At 30.5% G+C, this 18,136-nt stretch overlaps 1 protein-coding gene across 3 annotated transcripts in view; it reads right to left on the reverse strand.

Annotated features, from left to right (window-relative positions):
* Positions 1-17,057, reverse strand: part of LOC124364767 (poly(A) polymerase type 3) — a 30,422-nt gene extending 13,365 nt beyond the window's left edge. For all 3 annotated transcript variants that reach the window (XR_006922653.1, XM_046820496.1, XM_046820494.1), the window contains exons 1-11: positions 16,913-17,057; positions 13,027-13,230; positions 11,749-12,007; positions 10,622-10,726; positions 9,540-9,690; positions 8,796-9,007; positions 7,598-7,803; positions 6,795-7,072; positions 5,534-5,603; positions 4,551-4,611; positions 3,829-3,987 (exon numbers count right to left, since the gene is read on the reverse strand). Coding sequence is in view for 2 of the 3 variants with exons in the window: in XM_046820496.1 (XP_046676452.1) it covers positions 3,829-3,987; positions 4,551-4,611; positions 5,534-5,603; positions 6,795-7,072; positions 7,598-7,803; positions 8,796-9,007; positions 9,540-9,690; positions 10,622-10,726; positions 11,749-12,007; positions 13,027-13,229 (1,704 nt within the window). In the remaining variant the exon portion in view is untranslated. The remainder of the gene's footprint in view (positions 1-3,828; positions 3,988-4,550; positions 4,612-5,533; positions 5,604-6,794; positions 7,073-7,597; positions 7,804-8,795; positions 9,008-9,539; positions 9,691-10,621; positions 10,727-11,748; positions 12,008-13,026; positions 13,231-16,912) is intronic.
* Between the last annotated feature and the right edge of the window lie 1,079 nt (positions 17,058-18,136).

An 18,136-nucleotide genomic window follows, 5' to 3' on the forward strand; every position in this document is an offset into this window, starting at 1 on the left:
TTGATTGCGTGTATTTCAACAAAAAGGCCGGGACGGTCGCAGTGGGCGCCTTGCATTAGTAACGGCAGCGGCGTTAAAAATCAAAATTCCCGATTTTCTATAAAATACAAGCATAATTCCCGCCCTATTCAAGGCAGGTAAAATTCAAGCATAATTCCCGCTCTTCCCGATTTTCAAGGCTGCTGGACACCCTGTTCTTATATTTTCCCACTGATCAGATAATATTTAAAAGATACAATAAAATAAGGAACACTTCTCATATTATAATTTACATGTAACGCTATGAAAAAACTGTTCAAAATAGTTTAAAAAGTAGAGTAACTATGACAGATTAAAATATATCAAGTCAAATAATTTTAATCAAAGATTAAAAAATATAATATAGATTTGGAAAATCAAATTATAACACATTCGGCTTAATTCCTCATGTTTGCTTACATGAACAAGCTTCAACTTATATGTTGGTACGATATTGCTTTAAAAATATGTCCGAACGTACCCAGAATTTGTACAAAACCACTTTCCTATTTCATGAGGTTTTGTATTTCCTATAACCTATTTCCTATATCATGAATCAAACTTCTTTAGATAAATCAATGCCCAAACCTGCCTCTTCTTGAAAACTAATTTCAGTGACTTAATTTGACTTAATTAAAAACTTGTAAAATAAATATTCACAGAAGACTTCTTCCACTGTAGCTCGCATTCAAAAAGTATTTATTCACTTCATTATAGATAACTGTTGTTTTATATTATTGGTCTGTTAATTTCAAATGGTAAATAATTATATAAGCTATTTAGTTTTACCTGTATAACTCATTGTCCATATAAATTTTATTCTAATCTACGTTTTATCTTGTAACTTGTTATAATATTACAGATCATTTGTAGACTAACCTCTTATACTTGTATTTATACTTATGGTATTATCTTGCCTAAGGTTATCCATTCCCATTCCCATTACTTTCAAAACCTTTATTTTTAGTCTAATAATAGTATTACCGTTAATATAATTCATTCAGAATCTGGAATTAAAATAATCAACATAAATACCTCCTTTAAGAATTTAATAAAAGTGATTGTTATTTTTAAAGTGTTCACCCAATACGGTTGAATAATCAATAACTTAATAATTAATAAAAAAAAGAATGGGCAAGACAAATAGTGAACTGAGTTTTAAAAATTTCAAAAAATATCTATTTGATCTAAATGAGTTGGTAAATAATAAAAAATATTATGGTGGAATGAGTGAACAGAGATAACTGATTATGACACCTTTTACAACTGATGGTGTCAGTAATTAATAAATAATTAGTTTGGAAGTAAAGTAATAGACTTTTTATTTTACACTTACCCTCCAGCAAGTACCGCATACACACACTACACTATTTATCATAGAGGTTTACTCAAAATCGAAAGTGACAATGATGTTTGATGTTTTTGCTGCATCGTCATATTTTTAAAAAGATTAGACTTTGTATCAAATTACTGTCATCTACTAATCATATACAGAAGACAAAATTTAATGAATAACATGCCCAATGCATTATTCATAATTTTAAATGCTGTTGAATTCTTTGCCAGAAACTTATTGAAGTCTTCTACAAAATTAAGTGTTACATATTAAATGATGAACTCAGGAGATTTGATGAAGGCCATAAATTGAAGAAAAGAAAGGGACCAACACGAACATTTAAATGAATCATCAAAACAGAAGAACATTGTTCTGGAGTTTGAAAACTCCAGGATAGGAAGTTAAGGTTAATTTAAAAGAGCTCAAGTTCTAAAAAATGTTTTTTTTTTTATTTTTGGAATGCTCGATAAAATACAGAAAATGTTTACAGAAAATAAATGAAATAATATTGAAATGTATATACAAAACATAACTATCTAATATCATAAAATGAAATAGGGCCCATTTCAAAATTTCTCTCGCCCATTCTCTCAGCTTTTATAATCTTAGTCTAAGCTTAACTGCTACATCCTTCAACAACAGAGTAAATCATAGTTGTCTATAACAATTAACTTACAATGATACAAACATATTAGGTACTTGAATATGTCAAGGTTGACAGCACTTTTCACATTTATACATACACTTATCATCCAATGGATGTCACAGGAAGATTTCAAATTTTACATAATGATTTTAACTATATTCAGATATTCAATACAATTGCTTATTAGCAGGATTTTAGTGTCATTATAGTTGAATGAAATTCACAATGGTTTCGATGATTGTATACATAAATGAGGCAGTGGAACATGCACAAAACAGAATAACACAGTGGAATGTCCAGCCGAAAAAACAATATCAAGATTATTAAAAATACAAGGAAATATTGTTCATATTAAAGTTTGGATAGCATTGATAATTGCCTTACTTTATTTAAATGGTTTGATATGAAACTAAATTCAATTGAAATCCAAATATTTTGTAGTGTATAATGAAAGTTTATAAAAAAAAATAATAACAAAAGAAACGTAAATGGAGGAATATTTTCTGAGTTCGAACACATTTATTGTATTCATATGTACTCTCTCAGTTAACATGTAAAATACCATATTATCATTTTCAACTCCTCCATAAAATAATAAAAAGTTAAATTGCTGGCAATGGCATTTATAAGAGTATAACAATTCCACAATTAACAAAAAATCTTTTTCTAGCATACCACCTATTTAGGTTTAATAGAAACACGCTCGTTTACAAATACCTCAAAAACTGTTTTTCTTATCAATTAACCTCTTGGATGATAAACAAATACCAAACATCACAATTTAGAGGCAAGTCGGTAATACATTTACATTATAATACCGAAAAAAAAAAAACTTGTTGACAGTAATTTACATTGCAAACAACTAACAAAGAACTGTACAAAATAAAGTAGCTTACATTAACATATACCCAGTCAAATATTGAGGCACTCCTAAAAGTGGATTTAATCAAAACGTTTATAATGTACTACATGTTACCAGTCTGTGGGGAGAAATCCCGCAAAACGTCACGTAATAGACAACTTCGTAAAATTTCAAAAATGTCTAGGCCTAATATTTAGGCTACAAAATAGATCCCTATTACAATATGGCTTAACGTGATAAACTGCAGTTTTCTATAAAAAGATTTTCAAACTTAATTTGTTGTAATGTAAATTTGTTATATACAACACTTTACTGGCAATCCCTGAATATTTTTTTAAATTTATTAGTCTACAGCACATGTTAGACAATCACAACAATTTTTAAAACGTATAGAAGAAAGAACTTCTACGTAGACTTTTCGTTTAGAAAAAAGCACAATTGATTACAATTGAAAGACTTTAAAAAAATTACAAGGACTCAAATTACAACTATGTATTAGAGTTGTATGCAAGCTCAGGAATGCATCAGAACCTTACAGAAAATTGTTTGGAACTACTAGAAATTAAAATTAATAAGAAAAAAACTGGGTACAAATAACGACAATGATTTTTTGCCCTCATTTTCTTACACAACATAATACACAGAGACCATCATCCTTAGTCATCATTCTTCTTATATTTTCCCACTGATCAGATAATATTTAAAAGATACAATAAAATAAGGAACACTTCTCATATTATAATTTACATGTAACGCTATGAAAAAACTGTTCAAAATAGTTTAAAAAGTAGAGTAACTATGACAGATTAAAATATTTCAAGTCAAATAATTTTAATCAAAGATTAAAAAATATTTCAACAAATATTTTTGGCTATGACTCGACCAAATATTAAAAGAAGATAGGAATGGAATTATTATCCTTACGTTAAAATTAACAGAATATTGGAGTTACAGAAATCTACTTACATGACCATCTAGACTAGGCTTCGATTTCTTTACGCTGTGATCCACGGTTGTGTCCGAATGCCTCTTTCTATTCGTCACTTCGCCAGAAGAGTTCAGTGGTGGCGAGTTGCTTCCGTTTCCATTCACGCTCGCTGCAGTGTTCGAACTACTAGAGGACACCTGCAAACACAATGTTTGTGTTTTAGAACAAATTACCAAAGAGGATGTTTTATTAATATATTGCAAGGTCTGAAAGCACTTTTTTCAGATAAATAATATATTCACTTATCAATCTTTATTGTTCCTCACAAAAACGTAATAATCATGTTGCATTTGTGTGTTTATTTTAACAAATTTGGAAAAACAATAAATAAAATAAGAATAAGAATTTTATCACTTTATGACAAAGCATTGCTATCATTTGATGCAAGTTTATTATTTGCTTCAATAGCAAGGTCTAGCACATGCATTTCTGTTACTAATAAATTCGAGTTGTCTGTGAACTTTATCCTGTTAATTACCGAGATTCTCGGAATCTGATTGTAAAATTAGTCACAGTTTTTCCAGGTGTTAGTTCTGGTTATTTAGGAGTATAGTTCAATTTTAAATATTGTAATTAATCACCAATGTTAACTAATTTCTGTTCGGGAAATGTTACAAAATATTTAAACTTGATAACTGCTAATTATACTTGAAAAATATAGGTGGTTGAATTTATCTCTTATAATTCTGCAATGACTGACCTTGCGTTCTCTCTTCACCAGGTTGAGGGTAGTACTGGGTAAGTACGCTGTGAGCTGCTTCCTGTGGACAGAATGACATTGTTGTGAAACTACAAACAAATTTCACCCTATAGTTACAATTTTTAATGAAATAATTGAAAATAAGGATAGTACTAAATTTTTGGATTTCGAAATAGACAAAACTTAATTGGAACTTTCATGTAGAAAAATTACTTTCCCACATTTCAACAGGTTTATATGCATTAATTAGACTGAGAAACCTGTGCAAAAAAAAAACATTACAGGTTATTTATTTTTTGTATATTCACTCAAAAATATCTTTTGTAGCCTCACTTTAAGGGGCTACTGCTGTAAATAATCTAAATTCAGTATATAGTAATAATCTAATACAATAATAACCGTATTATTAACTTTCTTTATTTCTTGTGATATATCTCGCATTTATTTGTCTGTATTCTTGTTTTTTTTTTCAATTTAGTAAGGACATGAATTAAAATCCTAACACTCATCTTGTATATATGTGTATATGCTAAATGAATAAAACTGTTTTGAACTGAATTGACAAAAAAAAACATAGTTTTCATAAACCTAGAGTTTAATACTTTTAAATTAACGCAAATCTGAAACATAAATGAACATTCTACAACTTTTCTGTACTAATTGGTTTCAACAATGATTGTAAAAAGTCACTAAAATTAGTTCTTCCTCTATATTTAATGTTATTTGTTACGACCACTAACAACAAATATGTAATAAACCATTTCTGCGTAGTACAAAATGTATACTAAGTATTATTTACAAAATAAACTAATGAAAACGAAACTCAATTCTTTAATGAACTCCTGAAAATTGTTACTTATGATTGTAAAATTAGACTGTAAAGGATACAATAATCCATTAAATTCTGTCTCATAACCAGAATTAATTATTCAAATCCAATTGAATTTATAAATGCCAGTTGATAATGTGCTTAAGTAACTTACCGTCTCACATGTCGTGCTTCGATTTTCATTGTATCCTTGATCATCTTGATCAGAATGGCTTGGCGATGCACTGTAACATAATATAATGTATTGAATCTTCCACTGATCTTACATAATACGTAATAATTTACAAGCAGTGAGTATTTTCTAATTTAGAGTACATTATCTTGATCAAAGTGTAAGGAAATGATTGTAGGTCAAGATAATTATCAGTTACACGTATTAAATTTCATTTAAAGACAGTTCCTAAATATTCCAAATAGCAACAAATACATAGTTGACTGTATGTTATACTAGATTGCGAAAGTGAGAGAGAGACTAAGCTAATCCAGTTGTTAAAGAAACTCACTACACTTCAACTTGATTGTGTTGATATAAGAGCTGTAATAAATTTAAGAAATAGTTTTTCTTTGCTTAATTAACAACAGGTAAATTAATATAAACAACGATAATGAAAATTAGATGATATATTATATGATGGAGTTTATACATTTTAGCCTGGTAAAATTAACTACATGAGTAGGAAGTAGACGTATTTTAATTTTTAACCCTAGATCTATTGCATTGACACTCGCGTGTCAATGATTCTAGGTAATTCTGGGGTCTGTCGCACCGACATGTGGATGATATATTTTTCATAATAATAAAAATGTTATGAATGAAAAGTCTGTTTATTGAAAAAAAGCCTCATAATATAACATAATGAGATTTCACTCGAATGGATACAACATTATGTCCATAGTTAATTAAATAAAATAAAGGTTTTTTGACAATTAAATTTAATTGTTACAGAAAAGGAACTCACTAAGTTCACTGCTTCACTCATACGGAAAGTTCTTCCACATATTTACAATATTATTTATAACTCTATATTCCATATAAATTGGAAAACGTTTGTATGTTTTGGATTTTCATCAAGACATTTATTATGATACTAAAATAACGCTAGAAAGAAAAATGTTTATGTAAAATTTAAAACAAACTTAATTTATCTTGTGTAAAAAATGTATACTTGTTGTCAGTTAAATTAAATAAATTAAAAAAAAAATTGTGTTATTATTATTTATTTAACACAATTCTAATCTACGTTTCCTGGGGAAGAAACGATGTACTACAATGTACAATTAGAGCAAATCTTTTATGTGTAGTGATTTTGTTTAAATAAGCTTGAAAAAGGCTAAAAACATATAACAATACATCATAATAACTGCAATACAAATTACATTACCAGACCAATAGACAAAGGATGCTGGATAATTACCTGCATTGATGAACTGTTGAATATCGTACGTTAAGTCAATATTCAGATTCTCGGACTTGGAAAACTCGAGACCGATGAACCACATGTTGGTCGGTGTCGGAGAAATGTGAGGAGCGGGAAGGTTGGGCGAAAAACATTCCGGATTGACATGAGCTAGTTTGATCTGGATGTTCCTCTCCAAGTTCATGATGAGGAACCTGACCTTGGACTCTATGAGTCCACACCATTCGAGCTGCTCCTCTGGACTCGCAGAACTCGCCAGCAGTACGATAAAGTGTCTGCAACAATTAAAACATCTTATTACAATACCATTCAAGAATATTTATTGAATACCACGTTTTATTGATTATTTAGTAAGGAACATAAGGTAATCTATAGCACACAACAAAACTGTTAGGCATTGTTTACTGATCATAAATGTAATTTAAATGAAAATGTAAGTAGCAACGATGTTTACCTAACACTTCCAATGGATTAAATTAACCTAGCTTAACCATTAATGGGTACTGACGGAAACCATAGAAACTGCTGTGATTGGTTACGTACAATAACAGTGTTACCTAAAAATCCTGGGTGATAAAATTTGAAAAAGCAACTATTTTTTCATAAATATAACAAATAATCAAAACTTGCAAAACAAAAGAATAATCTTAAAGACAGTTTACAAAACTTTTAAACTCTTGAATGGTCAAGACGTTAAAAGACTAGTTTGACAAAAATTTCGTTTTTATGTAATAATGAAATTTAACACGACGTTCCAATACCACAAAACTAGAATATGCTCATGAGGATGATCTACTTACTTGTATTTGTTAAAGAAACTTGGGGCCTCAAACAGTTTCTCCCAGCCGCACTTTCCAGTCATGATTTTCTCAGTGAGTTGAAGTCCCTGTCTGAACGCTTCAACCATCACTGCACGCGTTGACGCGGACACATTGAATGTAGAATTCTGTTGGGGGTATGCGGGAGTTATGATAGGCATCAGGTGATACCGGTCGGAAGCGTTTACCTAAAAACAAGTGTTTACCGTAAATTTAAATGTCACAGCACAATATTCTGGTCTTAGCCAACACAAATGAACAAAAATGTTATTATAACTATTCAATACCTAAAGTAGATTTCAATGTAGTTTCAAAAATTACAAAACAAATTGTGACGATGAAATAGACAATTTTTATGCAAGGTAGGAGTGTCACGTAGTTGCCTTCCCTGAGGTTGCATGCAAAATTTCAAGTCATTTAATTCTCATTTGCATATTTTTTCATTGAGACATCAGTACACAACAATTATGTCACAGACATATGACTCTACTCTATTATTTTTTTATCTTCACTGCATGAATAAGCTACTGCATTAATTTATCACATATAATCTCATATGACAAGTCTCAGCCTGGTTCACTTACAACTTTGCTACTATGTCGAGAGCACATGTTTACGTCAAAATATTGGCTCGTATCTAACCACAAATGTGTGAGGTAATTAATTATGGCAAATAGTCACAATAAGGAAAGTTATATACGACAATTTCTTGGAGAACCCAGTCCACAGTTCGACAACTAAAATATCTGGTTGTAGCAAGACGAGGGAAAGATACAATACAATATATCAAGTTAATTTTTAATTATATTTACGTACAAAACCCGTTTTTATTCCAAGTTGAAACAGTTTCTATAACAGTGCACAAACATCCACGATCAAACGTTGAATATAGCCAGTTAATTTTTAATTATATTTACGTACACGAACCGTTTTTATTCTTTAAGCAGTTGTTAAAACGGCGCACCAACATCTACCATCTGACATTGAATGCACAGCACTGGCCGAGCTTTGACTTGAAATCAATATTAATCTACCAATCAGCATAGTGAAGAGTTGGCCTCAACTAATTTACAAGCTAGCAGTGTTAATGCCTACAATACAGCAGGTAACCGTAAATGTATAATAATATTAACTAGTTACGTCTCCTCCATCAGGTATAAGAAATGACAAAAATACTGACTCTAGGATCCCAAACTTGAAAGCCCAGGTTGACTGTGTCAGGTTGTTTCAGCAGGACAGGTTGAGGCCACTTCCATTGAGAAAAGACAAGGAAGAATTTCTGGACTAGTGTGGCAGCGGCTGCGTTGGGGTACAGCTGACAGGTCCGGGCAACCAACATAGCCCACGACACGCCTCCAAGATATCCGAGTACATTACTGTAGATGCCATGTCCTGTTGGCAAAATTCATTATATATTTATAACAGTTTATTTTGTCAACTGTTTTGTAAAGAAGTAGTTTACAAAAAAGGATTGAATTTTCAATCAATAGCACAATAAATTAATTGCATTATTGATGTAAAAACAATAAATATTATTATTTCTATATCACACTACAGTGTCAATACAATTCAGTTATACTTTATGATAATAATATTGGATATCAATTCAAACAAACGACAACAAAAGTACATAGAGTCAAAACATTTTGTTTTGTTAGTACAATCCAAAAAAAAGAAATATAATAAAAAGATATCATCAATCATTTGGAATAAAAACAATATTTCTTTCATAAAAGAAACCTTTTCAGTTAAAATAAATATCATAAAGTATTGTGTTAAATATGACCAACAATAAATTAAGAAAAACAATTTAAAATTAATATTAAATGAATGTGCCATGAAAATACTTGGATTGAGTATGCTACTTTTTTCTGTGAGCTTAATTACTTGACTGAACTGAAGGAGCAATATGAAATATACTTACGTTTGGCCCAAAGTTTTATTGTCCGGAGAGCTAGTCGGAAATTTTCTATGTTGGGGACTAGCCTCAAAATTTCATCTGTTACTCTGCAGCCGTTTAAACTTCGAACACACTTTTGATCTAAATTTTTTAACAACATGTCATCTCGTAGGTCCTGCAAAGTACATCATTATAATAATATAAAGTTTTTACACAATCTTATTTTGTAAATAATGAGGAAGAGTGGATTATTTCACCATTATGTTCTTAATGAAATAGTAGAGTGCAGAGGTCATCTTTCATTAACGATTTTAAAGTTTTTAATATGAGCAGGTTAAATTGACTTAATACCAGAGGTTTTATTATTTACTACGTGCCGGAAAGGAATAAAGTAAACAGAAATCCTCAATACCAACAAACTAAATGGTGGATTGTTTAATGGAAAAAGTATCTTACTTTTAAAATGTATCTTTAGTACTGTATGTTTCTTATAGGCCTACATATAAGATAGCATTCATTAAAATATATCTTACATAAATTCCTCAGTACATTACACAAAAAGCTATGATACTTATAAAACTTGATGTTGACACATTAACAATAAAACTTATGCTGAAAATAAGTTTTTAAATTTAATTCCAAGTGAGAATAAATTTAATAGATCTATATAAATTTAAAAATACTCAAGGTTTGGTTGTTGAGTAAAAATGCTGAAGATGTTGAAAACTTATATTTAGTTGTTCAGTAAAAATATTTTTTTCTTGCTTTATAAATGTATTTTTTTATATTGAAGATGGGTTGGAGTTTCATAATTAACAAGTGTAACTTTAATGGTTTAGAGTAATTTAAGTTTGTTTACAATTAAATTTGCTTGTATTTTTATATTGTTAATTATAGAACTTGGGTTTGCTGCTTATTTTTTCTTTCTTTTAATTAAGAAGCTGATGATGACTCCCACTCAAGTGCAAGATTTGTATATTTTTGGTTTGGTATATTTTTCTCAAGCTGTATATATTGTTGCATTCTGTATTTACATGTATTTGAATGAGAAAAATAAACACATTTATTATTGACATTATTATAATTGTTAATAAATATATATTTACCATGGTTTCTGAAATCTCCTTCAATGCCAACCTAGCAAATAACATGTCAATTTCTATTCCGTCAAAATTCATTTTGATAACAGGTACAAATGCTTCTTCTACCGCCTGAAAAAAGAATTTATGTAAAATTACTTATAATAATACAAACTACAATTATAATCAATAATGTAATAGAAAAAGCTGTAATTTTGCACCGCAATAATAAAAAAAAACTTAAGAACCTATATACATATATATAAACATAAAAACTTATATTAAGAGCTATAGTTGTATTTATTAGAAAACATTTTGTAATAAAATTGAACTGAAATAAATCTTTTAACACCAAGGTTCAGATTTATTAAAGCATGAAATGATTCAGACGACTGAAGATGCCGCTGTATTCGTAATATAACGTGTTGCAAATGGTAATGAACATTTCACAACGGGTCAAAAGCGTCATAATTTACAACAATAACCACATGATAACCAGTGATCAAGATAACATTTTGATAAACATTTTTTGATAACCAGCGGCACAGGCACAGGCTTTTTACGTTTACGGTTACAAAACTGTATTTTTCCCGGAATGTTGCTGAGCTGCCAATGTAATGGAATATCAGTATTGTATGAGGTTTTTTTTATATTTTTAATGACCCCCTGAAGAACATTCATATACAGAATTATCTAAATTAACTAACTTCTAGTATAACAAATTACTAATGTGAAATTTTAAGTACTACATCCCAAAGAACGGTTGATCTTGATCATGAGAATATGCATAAAAACCAATAATGTAGGCTAAATAATAAATGCAGTCTAAGTATTTAAAGAATAGGCTAAGTTAATTATTAAATCACACTTTAAAAATAAAACAGAAATGTGATGTTTTTTAATAAAAATTATTACAAAAAAGAAATTTTTATATTAAAAAATGACCCAGTTTAATTGTCTATAGCACAAAGTGATTAAGAATGAGATGGTGTAAAACTCTTGCCTGTTAAACAATACTTCGCCTACTGGCTAAATTAAGCTGAAACCACAAGTACCAGTGTAGGCAGTAATAGCGAACATGTAAGTTATAAGCTGTGGTATACAATTACTATATAACAGTAAAAAGTTGAAAAATTGAAATGTATGGTACTTACTCTAAGATCCGTAACCTCGGGATGAGTCTTCAGCTTTTCAAAAAAAGAAGTGAAATAATCTGAACGTTCTATGTGTCGAGGGGCCACACAGAGGGCGTCAATGTCAGCGCCTTTGTGGTGGACGCCCAGCCGGTATGATCCAAAGGTGTAAATTTTCCCACCAACTTGATCAGCAACACTATCGGGCATGTTTTTACTTATGCTAACTTCCTTAATCCATTCTTTTACTAAAGTGTTCAGCTTGCACAATATTTCCATACTGAAAAATAACATCAATGAAAACTATTAGTAATCAAACTTATGGTGTATAGAAATACAAATAAATAAATTTATTATAGAGAAAATCGTTATAGAACTAGATATCTATAATGGTGATATTTGCCAAAATTATTGGTAAGTGTATCAAGTATTTTTTCTACAAGTTGATCTGAGTTATTGGTTTTGTTTTTACATGATAAATACTAGTTTGTTTCATGCTATTATGTGAACACAGCAATTTCAAACCTCCCTTTAAGTGCAATTGATCAAAGGCTTGATTAAATTTATTATTTTATACTCACAATTATCTGTCTAATAAGAAGCTAGAAAAAGCTATTTTAAGTACGTAAGTGATTATAAAAAATAATGTTATGTGAGTAATTATTATTTACCAATCTATAAAAATTCTAATTTATTTGTCAAAATAAATTAAATTTTTGTATTATACAAATGTGTATGTATTTGTATTTAATTTATAAACTTTAAATACCTATAAAACACAAAGTTTGGTAAAGTAATATCTGAAAAATATAAATAACGAACATACTTTTTTCTACAATTTTCACATAGATTCCCAGAAATAGTGGCCACTAAAAGCGGAGTGGCTTGCTAGTACTCATATGGGAGAAGGTTAACAAGAACTTTACCCTCTTTGAAAACTAGTCTATTTAAATTATTAAAAGATTGGACAATTGGACTTTATTGTATTTGCATGCTGACAGAGCTCTAATCCTATATTTTGTTTTTCACCAGCTTGGTCAACCACCTCCTGAGAACTTATTAGTCTTGTTACATTTAAACAAATTTGAATGATATTACAAAATGGTATTACATAACTTTTAATCCCACTTTTCTGTATTTCCCTTCTGTAATTAAATCTATTCCATTTTCAATATTGGAAATTCTACCTTATAAATTCATTTTTTTTCTTTCATTGCAACAGAATCAAAAATGTGTTTTCTGTCTAAATAACAGTGTCTGTGTGTGTAGTGTTTGGATATTAATAAAGGTGGAACTTACCGGTGATTCAGCTCCTGGTCAGATTCACACACGTTAAAGGGCTTCAAAGCTTCTTGAAGTTCTAACGTTCTCTGAATATCAATTGGTTTAGGATCCGCTGTGGAAATGGCAGAAGTCATTCCAAGGGCTTTACCAGAGTTCGCAGATTTCTCAGCATTCTGCTGATTCTGTTGCTGATTTTGTGCTTGCTGTGCTGCCCACATCCTGAAAAGAAAAACAATACAATTGTCTATGAGACATAGGCTACTCAGTGGTTATTGTTTTACACTGACCACCCCCAAAACACAATAAACACCTCCTTAAATAATTAATGATTTCCTTTATTAAATCATTTGTTACATGGTAAAGTAAAGGACTGGGAAAACAGAGACATTCTATCTATTCAATTTGAGCTCATAAACACAATGCTTTTAGTACCCATTGAAGAAAGTTAAGATAATTATTTGTGGAAGGGGGCAGTCAGATTGTTCCCGTTCCTTTAGTAGTTTTTGCATTACTGCTCAGATCAAGAAAATATATACATATTGGTCTGAAAAGTATACTTCAGTAAAATACTTCTTCTTCATGCCACTATAATCTACTCACAGTCCAAGTTATTTCTGGCGCTATAGTAGTGATTGCTTTGTTGCCTCTCACCCATACACACACACACACACACACACACACACACACACACACACATGTGCGTATCCGGTTAAGTCAAAAAGTACCTAATATTGGCACTTGTAATCTTCCAGTCTAAGTTATTCCCAGTGCCATAGTAGCATTTACCTTGACCAAGAAAAAATATACATACGTTGGCCTGAAGTCTACTTAAATAAAAAAGCAACTACTTCCATCCACTGTAATCAACTTTTGGCCTAAAGCATTTTAAGTGCCGTAGTAAAAGTTAGATGGCTGCAGTATAATAAGTGTACTTTTTGGTAGTTTTCCAACCACAGAGCATGTACCAGATTGTCCAACATGTAACGTAATTTTGTTAGACATTTTAATTTCACTAGTTTCAGATAACCTTGAATATTGGAGGTGGTCGCTTATTATACTGCATCCGATATATCTATTTTGTTTTTTTTATAAACAAAACAGTATAATATTTAGTTACTTTTTAAGGCTGCATTATAGTAAGTGGCCACCAGCACAATCGAACATTGATATCTATGATTATCTAATCTTCCAAAACCAAAATGTCAAACTGAATTACATTATAGGTATTTCAAATTACAGTGTAGTTCAGTTGTTTTTATATCTAAAAAGTGATTTAACTAAAAATAAAACAACATCTAGGCTATGTGTATTTATGAACACAAATCAATGTAACATTTTGTTACCTACTTTTTACTATTTTGAAGGATAAACCAGTCTGACAGCTTGTGATAAATAACACTTTTATATCACTATTGTACTTACAGCCACCACACCAATACCATACAAATAATTTTACTTTGTTTGAATTAATTTGGAACAATACTGCCATTCAATACATTAAAAAGAGCTGGCAATAATTAATTGGAAATAAATATAATTAGAATACTTTTGTATTTGAAAGTTTAGGCTTATTTCTGAGTGATAATATGTTACCCTGATTCGATTGTGGTTTAGTGATTGCATTAGTTTCAAAGACATTCCTAATCAACAGCTGATTTTCATTTCAGTAGTTTCAGATAACCTTGAATGTCAGGGATTCTATTTTGTTGTGTTGGCCACTTATTATACTAAACCCCACATAGCCTAATCTAGTTTGGTGGCCGCTTATTATACTGCAGCTTCTTAATACCTATTATATATTTTAATATTAAAACAAATTAACAAAACATATGAAGTAGGACTTTTAAACATTTACCAGGGCTGTCCAAGTTATATTGGGGTAGGGTACGATAAGCAGACCCGGTTTTTTATATCGAAATTGGCAAACGATATTACTTAATAATCACAACCATCGACATAATCAATTGATACCGGTACTGATTAATTATTTTGAACAATTAACTTAAAAAATCTATATCAACAGGTGTAAATACTAGCAAATAATACACCTACGGTACTATTTCAGTTTTAACTTACATAAGTAACATTTGATTATTAAAAATGGCAGTTAATTTTAGAAAAACTACACAACATTGCTTAAGACATGTTTTTCGTGGCTTCAACATGTTGGACTTGTACAGAAAAACCCATTATGTGAAATTTGTGGGAAAGAAACAACTGTAACTGTGAGAGGAGCAAATATGTTAGTCTTCAGGGTAAATCTTAAGCTCAGCGACTACCGCTCCGATCGCCGTAATTTTTTGCATTCTAACACAGGTTAACGTAATTTCACCGAAAAAAATAGTCCCGATTATCGCCGTAGCCGTTTACTCCCCCCCCCCAAAAAAAAAATTTTTGGAAAAAATAAAATTTAAAAAACCTGACTGACAATGCATTTATTCGTTTTTTGGTGTTATTAGTTCGTAGGGTAGTAGTCCATGTACTAATTCTAGTATAAAACTCGTCTTATCTTATCAGTAATAAACGGGCGCCGCTTATCTTTTGCCTGTAATGAAACCTGCGTTAGTTCTGTCTGAGTGTTGTGTGTGTAAGCAGTCATGCGTGATCTGGGCTTGGACTTTGCAAGCTCGAGTTAATTTTTTTTTCTAAAAAGAGCAAGCAGCGCGAAGCGCTGCGCAGCGGGCAAGCATCGCGTGATCTGAATTTTGAATAGGCAAGCTAGGGTCTTTTTAGCGTGTGACAAGAACCATCGCAAGCCATGTCAATAACTTCACTAATTATTCCTTGTCCATGTAGGTTTGTTTGTGTACGTCTGGCGGTCAATCGAAGCCGTCCTATAGGTCACGTGACCCGTCCGGCCAATCGGAAACCTTCCTGTTTGTCACGTGGCTACTGTCAATTCATCAAAACGTCCATGGTCGGCCATTGTTTTTAGTTTGATAGTCGAAACTCTTGTTATTTATGTGTTTTGTATTGCCAACATTGTACTGCCGTAAAACTGGTTTTTATATGTTAGCGATAATCGGGACTATTTTTTTCGGTGAAATTACGTTAACCTGTGTTAGTACGAAAAACCTTACGGCGATCGGAGCGGTAGTCGCTGATCTTAATATTTACCGTCTTCAGTATTCCTAATTTTGGTTATAATCATTTGTTTAGTCACTGTAAATATTAAATTCATATTTAAATTTAAAACATGATCGCTATAGATACTTTTATATCAATCGATGATTACATTCTTAAATATAAAAAACCAGGTCCGCTTATCGTACCCTACCCTTATATTGTTTTTAATTACTTACAAAGATGTGGAAGAAATAAAACTGCAATTTAAATTGAGATATTAATGTTACTCTTAACTTTTTTTGTATAACTAGTTTGAAAAACTATGTATTACATATTAAATTTAAATCATTTGAGAAGGCTTTCTAAAGGCCTAATTGTTAAAAAGACACTGCCAGTATAAGCCTACCTAATATTCTAAGCCACTGTATCTACTAAGGATTGAATGCCAAAAATGCATGTCTAATAAAACTTTCTAAGCAATTTTATTTGTTTATATTTAAACAATTGAATTTAACTGATTTATTTCCTTTATTAAACCACTGCCTCTCTTTACATATTTATGACTGTAGGAAACTTTGTTTAAAATGACATCTACATGTTATAGACTAGAAGTAGGCCAACAGAAATTTAGTGGAAAAACTTACAAGAAATTACTTAACAAGTAGATAATATACGGTAAATTCAACTAACTAGTCAATTATAAGCCCATATTCTTGAAAATTTTAAAATTTTACGTTACTGCAATTACTGGAACTGAATGGGTATTGGCATGATCAATATTGCTCTTGTCTAAACCGCACTTATAAATAAAAAATCAATTTAAAAGTAAGGTTACCTGTGACTTGTATCATGTATCAAAAATAAATATCAATTATAATACTAGAATTTATACAATCTCATCTAAATCTTTTAACCAATTACCACAACAAACACTGACAATGACAACCTGACTTCAATATGGCTTCCATCCATTACAAATTCCAAAAATTCGGTGGTCGGCAGACATAGAGATCATAGAGAAAGAATACTGGAAAGGATTTAAAAGCAAGGCATTTCCCTCTTCTAGGATAGCCTTTATATCAAAATAAGTTACAAGTATGTATTATTTGTTATAACAACCCTTAAAATAACTTGATAGATCTTGCTAATTAAAACGTAATTTTGATTAAAATTAGATTTAGCTTATAGATATATTTTTACTACGGCCCAGCGGCAAACTTCGTTTTATACTATAAAATAAAGTAAAGTATGGCTAGAGTTTTCATACTGAGATTAACAATGCAATAAAGTGAATAAATACATAAAAATAAAAATATCAATAAAGACAATAAAACTCAATATTAAAAATATTACTTTAAACGATAAGAACATCGATATTAAACGGTACATTCAATTATTGTACCCGATAATACCTCTCCATAAGGAGTGTATCACAAGCTCATAACTGAATTATTAATTTGCAACACTGATGAGCTAACACCACCCTGGATGTCTTTCGGTTTACGCGTTCAAAGGAGTAAGCGCCAATCGCAGTAAGTCAACAAATCCCGCACAATGAAACCATTGTTAAAAGATGTTTGTAAAATTTTGGTAAAGCGTTTTAGAGCGTGATTATAAGTAAAAAAAATAGACGCACAAGATAATGACACTTAAGAGCTCCATTACGTGATCAATGCCTAATGTATTAAACTAGGCCATGAAAAAATAGTTGGTAAATTAACTACCTTTTCATATAATTGTAAAATTACATACTAAAACACAGTACATTTGCACTTATCGTGTATACTAATCTGAACTAAAGCGGTAAAAATGTCTGTATTATGAATCACATTACGACATCTCAGCATAAAACTGAAAGTTATTGTTTGTAAATAATTTGCTTTATATATCTAAATGGAGAAATAAACTAGTTAAATTCTAATGCAACTTCTGTTATTGAAGATCTACGAGTTAGTTTATAGGTAGTTTTCAACTTCAGTATAACTAGACTAAATATTTTTATTCGAGAGTAGACTAAAGAAGGAGCGATGTTTGGAACTCGTTTGAATTTTAGTGATCT

Source organism: Homalodisca vitripennis, chromosome 6, assembly GCF_021130785.1.
Source record: "Homalodisca vitripennis isolate AUS2020 chromosome 6, UT_GWSS_2.1, whole genome shotgun sequence".
Classification (NCBI taxonomy): domain Eukaryota; kingdom Metazoa; phylum Arthropoda; class Insecta; order Hemiptera; family Cicadellidae; genus Homalodisca; species Homalodisca vitripennis.